This window comes from Sphaeramia orbicularis, chromosome 10 (assembly GCF_902148855.1).
Source record: "Sphaeramia orbicularis chromosome 10, fSphaOr1.1, whole genome shotgun sequence".
Taxonomy (NCBI): Eukaryota; Metazoa; Chordata; class Actinopteri; order Kurtiformes; family Apogonidae; genus Sphaeramia; species Sphaeramia orbicularis.
Window position 1 is genome coordinate 24,258,619 of NC_043966.1, and position 9,291 is coordinate 24,267,909.

The following is a 9,291-nucleotide window of genomic DNA, read 5'->3' on the forward strand; positions in this document are numbered from 1 at the left end:
TTATTAAAATATATCAAGCATTTGTCAAAAAAATAAAATTAACACTCTTTCTCTAGGTGATACTGAAAAGGAGAGACAGTCTACTTGGTTGAAATATTCAGCGGAAAAGCATCAGAAGTCTTCATCACCTACTGTGATTAATTTTAACTATGAAAGTGTGTATCTAATTGCAGATTACTGAGGAATAAGACGATTTATGAAAAACCATTAAAACACCAATTTAACCTGAATTAGAAAAGTGAGGAACAGAAAAACTCCTCATCCACAGTGACATAAAGTGACTGACATCCACTGCTCACATTAAGAACAGTGTTTCCCTCTTGTAAAAAGTGGTTTGTGTTAATGCTGTGGAAATACTGACTGTTATTAATCTGACTGTGGGTGAAAACTTATTAAAAGATGCCATGGTGATGACTTCACAGGCAGATTGGTTTAATAGACCCAGAGGTTACTGAGAGCAGATTAAACCCAAGTGAAAACTGATCCAGAGGGAGAAGACTGGCTTCACTGGTGAATGGTATTAATCCTGTTGCACTTCTAGATTTTGGAGAAATAAAAACATGCCCCCATGGTTAAAGCCTGGTCTCATCTACTTATGACCCTCTCAGCCCTGGACACAGTCTTGTCGATTCCCGTGCACCCAGTAACAGATCTGAGCAAACTTCAGAGGCGTGATCCGCACAGCCACGTTGTAATCCCGGTTCTCGCCGTCTATTTCCAGCCACTGGTGTCCAGAGAAAATGCCAATAACCTTCCTTTCCCAGCGCTCTAAAGCATCGTCCCACACTCTGCCGTATACTCCAGAACCGCTGGCTCCTGGTCGGGCGTCACAGTGCTGGTAAATCAGGTCTTTGGACTCTTCTTCCACGGGACAAAACCTGTACACCAGCTCACCAGGTCTGTCGCTGTCAAAACCAGAGAAGTGGATCCGCTTCCCTGCCAAGTCATCAGAGGATGGAGCCACAGACAGACGCATGAAGGGTCGACGGTGAGGCCATCGTAGCTCCAGCAGGGCATAGTCAAAGTCCATACTGACCTCCTGAGGGCCCTGGATCCAGCCTTTTGGAACACGGGTGCGTTTCACCCTCACCCACCGGACTAAAGGCTTGTGGGCTGAAGTGAGGCTGGCATTAGTGTCATTTGAAGATGGAGTAATCAGGAATCCAACCTTGAGCTTCCTCGCACCCTTGACATAATCCTTCCCATCATGCACACAGTGGGCTGCTGTGAGGATGTGCTGCTGCGACACCAGAACCCCAGTGCAGCCAGTGGAGATCCGCACGGCTGTGGAGAAAGGATAATCCAATAGGAAGTTGTCACCTTGGATGTTAAAACGACCATCTGCTCCATAGATCTGTCTCCTCACACGCTTGTGTCTGGGCCTCAGTCGTCTCCTGGGAGGTTGAGCAAAAAGGGCAGCATCTTCCCCCGAGTCACCCTCCACTTCCACAGTGGTCAGTGTGCGTGAGCCGTCGGCGTACAGCGTCTCAAAGGCCAGTTTGTCGCTGAGCTGCTCCTTCTGGGTGTTCAGCTCTCCCCGGTGAAAGCAGCTGGAGTTGCAGTGAGTGGTGAAGTCCAGCTGAGTGTGAGCGCTGAACCTGGAGCGGCTGAGAGGCATGGGAGCATGAGGCACCAGCGCAGGGACGTGGTGGACTGATGAGGGGTGTGGAGGAGGATGCAGGACGGACAAGGAGACGGACCGGAAGAGCTGCAGGTGGAGGAGCAGGAGAGTCAGTAGGGAGCTCTCATGTGGAGTCATCATGGAGACGGAAAACACTGGAAGAGAGAGAGGGACAAACAGCTCACCAATGTGTCCTTGAGATCAGTTCTGTCTGTCTGTCTCATAGATTTGGTGAATTTTTACAAGGTCAAAAGCAAAGTTTTCCCCTTTTAAAGTCATGCAGTCTGGGTAAAGGTGGTGTCAGTGTTCGAGGGTTGAGCACATGTATCTATTTAAACATTATTTTAATTTCTTACACTGTGTTTTGGGTACTACTCCCCCCTTTTTTGCCTCTTACAGTTTATGCCACAATGCTCCAATGGGTATAAATTGCTCAATAGACACATTCCAGGAGGGGACAGGGGGACACAACTCTCCCACACTGGGGAAACTATGACCCCCCCACAGTAAACACAACTATGGAACACAATCATCTTAATAATACACAATCAAAGCATACTAATAATACCCCCTGGGCTCTTTCACAGTTGATTGTTGATTGTAAATCACTCTGGGTATACAAGTGAGGTCAGCTTACAAATTCTAATGTTGCAATACACTCCTGAGTTTCATCTGGTGCAGCGAGACAACAATGAACCTCTTGTTCCTATAATATAGATTACCAGGGAAATAGGATTTCAGCCCCAAAGAAACAAACAACTATGTTTATGTCATTTTGGTACAAACTGAAAAAGAAAAACCAAATGATCAGGTGTGTATACCTAAATAGGTTTTCTCACAGTTGTTATAAATTCTGATATTGCTGACTGGAGAGGTGAACAAGATACTGGGAATTTACAGTAAAAGAGCTCCCATCAAGTGTTTGAGAAGTTTAAGAGGTGAGGAGGTGTTTTCCGTCAAACATTAACTACTTCACAGCGTACGTGGGCTTTCAGGGCAGATTAGCCGGGACAAGGAGATACTTGATCCCCTCTAAAGACTGTGGAGCCGGAGGCGCTCATGGCTCGAAGAGAGCAGGTGTGTAAAAAGTGAAACGAAACAAGTCGAGGCACGGCTTCAAAACAGAGCATTATCTTTGACAAAAGACAGGGTGGGGCCAGTCCATACACCTCTGAGCTGCCCTGTATAAACCTACAAAGGAGGAACCCAGAGGAGCTCCTGGGCACTCAGAAATGAAGAGCTAAACAGAGACGTGACATGACAGACGAGGCCAACTCACAGGAAGAAAGGAAAAGAAAGGAAACACATATTTAAGTGAAGAAGACAAAAAAAGAAGACATATAAAGACATATACTGTGAAGTGGCTCTTGTAAGGCAGTCATTCCACAACTGTGTCCTTTGGTGATCTTTGGACTTTTCAGACTATAAACCAAAACCCACAGCTCTGCCTCAGGCTCATTCTGATAAAACCAAAGGGAAATAACTCAGAAGAAAGACAGTGATATAAGACTCTTCGAAAAGAAAATTGTTTAAAGTCATGGTGCATATTTGAGGAGAAAGATTGTGCTGCAAAGAAAGATTTTTTAGTTGCTGTTTGCAGAGGTGAAAGTGATAAAACTATGACATGAATGTAAGGTAGGTATGCAGAACATGCTTGAGTGCCAGTCTGAGCTCCATACATGGCTCTGTGAACATCTATATGTGATCTAATCAGCCTGTAAGCAGAAGTCAACCTGAGATGGTAGGAATTTAAGTAAAATACACCAAGACTAAAAAAAAAAAAAAAAATGAAACCTACCATTAAATCTTTGAATTCTCTCTCATTCTAACATTTTCCCTAAATAATCTCCTCCTGACTCTACACACCCTTTGCATTATTTTATCCAAGTTTAGCATTTAAGGCATTTATCCCAATAGGAACTAAAAGAGGATAGGGATGATTAAAATCCCCTCTAACCAGTTTCAGCACTGCAGAGTCCAGACTAAATGACCTGATGGGATACATTACCTCCTAATCACAGATCAATACTCCGTGTTTACATCCCAGTCACGTCCTGCTCCCCATCAAAAAAACCGGGTACTTCCACTTCCCAGGTTTTCCTCATCTTCAGTGACAGGTAGGCACTTTCCTCCTCCTCCTCCTCCTCTTCTTCTGCAGAAGGAAAATCTTGCTCGGTTTTTTTTTTTTTTTTTTTTTTTTTTTTTTATTATAGTGTCAATAAATAAAGCGCAGATGCTGTGCAGTTCTGGTCGCTACTGTCCGGACCCTCGGACCCTCTGAACCTGCCCAGCGTAGACACAGAGCCACAAATAAAACTCTGTTGTCTGAAAAGAACTATTTTCTCTCAGAGCGGAGCGGAGTCATCCCTCACGGTCCTAGTGCCCCTCATCCGGCCTCACAACCCCCTACCACTGTCCCGTGAGAAAAGAGTATCTATAGTTGGTTTATTAATCTTATACAGTCCATATAAAATGTTTTCTATCCTAAAGTAAATGGATACTTCCAGATATAGGTTTGTTAAAATTATTTCAAAATAGAGGATGGCTTACTGGTTGTTACCATGGCAACAATGTGAGGCTATCCATTAGGAATGAGGACATACGTTATATCACATGTAGGGATGGGAATCGAGAACCGGTTCTTTTTGAGAACCGGTTCCCAGTAGCTCAATTCCTTGTAATCGTTTGCCTGCCTGCTTAACGATTCTGCTTATCGATTCCACCTTCGTTGCACATGTGCGATTACGTCACGCGCACGCTGCATTGTTTTGGTCAGAACGTAGCCAACATGGCGTTGAGGCAGAAACGATCTAAACAGATGACACCAGGTCCACTGGAACACTGTCACAGCTTCCATTTCTTCAAAAGGGTGGAATCCCTCCAACATGCTCAAACATTTGTCCACAGCATGTGAATCATTTACAGGAATGTCATGTATTTGATACGCTACTTAGCACCGCTTGTGAATGTAGCGGCAGAGTGAACACCGGGCCCAGTTCCGGTTCCAGTGCGGGCAACAAATGTCGTACCCAAATACAAGTTTCCGAAGGTCGGGGAAAGGAAATGAGGTGCACAACAGCGGGAGATGGGCCGAATCGAACCGGTTCCATGTAGTAGAAATGTGGCAATAGAGGAATTAGTAAAGCGTCTTTAGTTTCACTTTCACTGCACGCCCCCTCACCCCCACCCCGAACCGGGCCCAGCATCATCTGTTATTATTTGTACATACTGTATATGTTATATTTTCTGTGCAGAGATGGAAATATAAAAGACAGTTCATGCAAACACACCCGTTTGTACTCTTTTATTCCCTCACCCAATGAGAATCGATAAGAGAATCGATAAGGAATCGGATCAATAAGCAAAATCGATAATGGAATCAGAATCATTAAATTCTTAATGATTCCCAACCCTGATCACATGACATATCTAGAAGGTTGCGCCATTTTGAACTTACAAGCTATCGGTTGCTATGGGCAACAGCACAGTACAAACGTCCAGGAAAGAGCCATATAAATCAAGATTTCAGAAAAAAAAAATGGATGAGGCAAGCAAGGGGTCCCTATCGAGAGAGGCTCAACACGACTGCTAAGCAAAGGTATTTGGAGATCAGATGTATTAAGGATATAGACTCCTGTGAGCTACCGGTGTTCACTGGTGTCTGACTGGTGCAGGGATCTGGACTCTCTGCCACCCTGTACATACATGCAGTTAGTTAACTATCTCGTTTTCAGCATAAGTTAGAGTACTACACAGTGCACTAATTCAAAAGCCTCAAGTCCCTTGACAACAGGACAGTTTTGCTGTGGCTGGGTTGTTATTGTAAATGTATTAAACTAGTCGGAAACCAAACCTCCGGGTCTCTACGTTTGTTGTGTCGATAATGGGAGTAACGGGAATAGTTTTTTCAACACATCAGTGTCTCCCAGGCATCTTTGATTGGATGGATTTTACAGACAATTTACCAAAAAAATGAACACACTGCTATGGGTACTGTTAGTGCCTATACGTTCAAAATGGCGAAATGGGGCAGGGACATTGGTCGTTATGTCATCTCCAGAGCCCAATAAAGAGAATTACAACATGCTTTGATGTCGCTGCTTCGGTGATCACATGGTTCATGTAAACCTGAATTGTTCCAAATGAACTGAGCGCTCCCATGTTATTCAATGGGAGAAACAGCAGTGAAGTACTCTCAAAATAAACCACACCGTTGTGTCACTACTGTATGTACTGCTGTGTGGGGGAAAGGTTGGTGTTAGCCTGGATAGTCTACATACGTGAGAGGTGCTAACTTCACAAGTTCATTCATTCTGCAATTGTACTGTACTCGTAAGGAGATAGACAATTTACCATTTTTAAGTTTTACAATTATAGGACTGTGGTACAAGCAGAAAACAGTGGTTAGCTGTGTGAACACTGTATGTCTGCCAAGCTCTGCTCTCCTGATAACACACACAATAAGGCATTAACCGGCAGATAGCATAGCGGCTAACTTAGCATGTTTGTGTTACCACGGATGCTAAACTCATTAAAACTCAAGATTAGCAAACTCAAAACTCAACAGAATTCTTATAGGATGAGTTGGATCTTACAAATGCCAAGCTACAGAAGTTTTGCTTCCTTTAACTCATAAATAATAACTTTAATGAACTTTTATTGGGAGAGCTCAGCTCTACAGCAACTCTCCTCATGATTAGCACATGACATCAGCTGGCAAACTTAACCAAACACCACAGGTTCAGCAAAACAACTAAAATAAAATCCACTGATAACAACATTTGTACTAACGCTACCTTACCTTAAAAACTCCATAATTTGTGGTTATAGTGGTTATAGTGGTAAATCTCAACAGCTGGACAAGTCAAGCTAGCAAACTATAGGGCTACAGTTGAAAATCCAATATAATAGTTGTTTAAGATATAAATTTATACAAATGCTGACACATACCAAAGAAAACAGAATTTACAACATAAATGTCTGCTAATACAGGAAATACACTTGATAATTTGAAAGATGATGATATCTTATTAACTTAGCGCTGGAATTGCTAGATCAGCTGCAATAGAAATGAATGGGTTCCGATGGCATTACACTCAATGTAGGAACTGTCGGGCCCTCCATAACCCGGAAGTAGGTTGTGCACCATTTTTTACAGCAGGAGTCTATGAAGGTGTTGCTACTCTGATATATATTGAAGACTCTGGTCATCTCCTCATTTCTGATTTTTTATTTCCATTTTTTCCCATTGGTTTCTGGATCCGAATGTTAATGTTACATCAGAATCCAAAATTTATATTAATTCATTCTCTCTAATGAACTAAAAAAAAGTAACAAAAACCATTATTATGTCAAAAGAATTATTTATAATGGAATGATTTCACCCCCTTTCAATAACTGTGCTGTGTTTATTATATTTCGCATATTGTCTCTTGCCTGTAATTGTATTGTTGTAATTCTTTAAGAAAGTTATTAAGAAAAAAAAAAAAAACTTAAGTCAAGGAGTCATTTCCTACTTCTGTTCATTGACACTTGAAGCCCCGCCATTTCCGGTTGTACCTCATTGGATTTTATTTCAGAAATAAATCTGCATTACAGTCAGTGGAGAGAGATCATATTTAAATTATGTCATCATTTACATATACAAAGTTTGTCAATATTAAAAGATCATTTTACTAATCAATAAAATCACAGATTGTTGTAAAACTGGTTAAGTAGTCTATCTGACTGAAAGTATGTAAATATAAAGAGCACATGGATGTGATGTCAGCATAGCAGAGTTACTCCACATTTTGTTCAGAGGTGTTGAGGATGTCTCTGCAGCTTCAACATTATCAGATGTGCAGTTATTTTACATATTTTATTCTTTTTCACCTTATTCTCCAAATTCAAGGTGAAATATACCAAGGTAGTCATCATTTTTGTGTTGGTGATGTGCTGTACATCATGCATGACAAAGCATGGTGCTTATTTAGCTGTTGTATTAAGTAAGTAGATGTTTCATTACTATCTTTACCACAAACTGTGACTTTCTTCCATCCATCCATCCATCCATCCATCCAACTTTCTTCAGTCATAAAATTATATTTTAAATTGACAACCATGCGTGTAAAGGATGACATAACATTATCTGTCTCTCACCATTGTCCACAGTTCATATTTTCTTTGAATTTAGGGGAACAGGCAAGACTTCAGCTTTCTATTAGTGGACAGAGGAACCATGACATCACCCATTTGTTTCCAAACTGCCATTATCAAACCATTAGTTAATGGCTTGTCCTTTATTTTTGAGAAAGTGACTCTATTTGGACAAAAGGGGTTTAACTATGGGAGCCTTAGGTATCAGAGATGAGCTAAGGCTTATCAATATCCTACTGAGTGGGTAAAATGGTCAATTTAATCAAGCATTGCATATTAAAATCATTTTACCGTCTTGTTAGTGGAACCTATTAACTACAACTAAAGTCTAGCTGTCTATCAGGATAAAATGCATAATATTAAATAAATCATCAAAGGTCTACTATGATAATGTTGGTTGTTTTATGACTTCCTCATCCAGGCAAGTTTAGAGCCAAATTAAGAACTCTGCTCCGCACTGTTTTGGGCAGATAATAAAGTCATAGCTAAAAAAAACCCCAAATGTATGGTTTTATGATGGAGTCTGATGTCAATGCAAGTTTAATCCTGTCATACTGTCACAATTAAGGCTTAGTCAGCAGTGTGTTTTACGAGTTTAACTGTGCTACAGCAAAAAGATTCAGCATTTTACAATCCAAGAGAAGTGAATCAACTTGCCTTAATGACTGTTTTTCCTCCACTTACATACTGTAAGCATTTATATTTGTAATTATACTAAATATTTAGCGGCTTTTATTAGCCTACAGTTACACCCCAGCAGGAAAAGTCTTGCTCTGGCATCACTGCTCACTAATTATGATCCAGGCCCAGAGTGGTAACAGAGGAGTGAGCTCAGAGATCGTAGCTGCCAGGCAGGCGTCTGTCGGGACACGTTGGCAGCAGCATTCACCTCGTCCTCTGCTCGTTGGCTGTTTGACCTTGATCTCCATCAGGTCTTTCTTGCCTCATTCAGGATCCCAGTGAACCTGTGGAATTTGGGCAGCCGTGCAGCGATGCTCCCATAAAGGAGTGGTGCAGTTTCAGGGGTGATGAAACAGAGCTTCCAGTCACAGCAGCAGTACTTTCAGGAATGTCGTGGAATCTCCCAACAAGGACACAAGTCAGGCTGTCAGCACAATGCGGCTGCTGTCTTCGGTGTGAATGTCACCTACTGAACCTGCTCCTCATCTCTGAGCACTCTAATTGTAATAAAATCTTCAGCTGGTACTGTTCTGCACTATAGAGGCAGTAGTGTTGACAGATTAGGTGTAAAGTATATTCCCAAAGAAATATAGAGGGAAATCTTTGTGATGGGGAAGGGAGGTAGCAGGCAAAAGGCCAGAGAGGTGTAAATGTGTAACTCTGTAAGCATGCCGTGTGGTGATGGTATCTCTGAGCTTTGAGCTGCACAGACTGAGTACAAGAGATTTCCTTTGTGTAAATTTGCGTGTTTGGCAACTTGGCTTCTGATTCTCTGCAGATTCCTCACTTTTCTGTTGTTTTCCTTTCACACTTTTCCTTCTCCTTCAGCGCTGTAAAGTCACACAGAACAG

The 9,291-nt window shown here is 41.9% G+C and overlaps 1 protein-coding gene across 1 annotated transcript; it reads right to left on the bottom strand.

Moving 5' to 3' along the window:
• Positions 1 to 3,931, bottom strand: prss23 (serine protease 23). Its single transcript, XM_030145274.1, has 2 exons — positions 3,630 to 3,931; positions 1 to 1,776 (listed from the first exon to the last, which is right to left on the bottom strand). The coding sequence occupies exon 2, from the start codon at positions 1,760 to 1,762 to the stop codon at positions 605 to 607; it is 1,158 nt and encodes a 385-aa protein (XP_030001134.1). The 5' UTR covers positions 1,763 to 1,776; positions 3,630 to 3,931; the 3' UTR covers positions 1 to 604.
• Between the last annotated feature and the right edge of the window lie 5,360 nt (positions 3,932 to 9,291).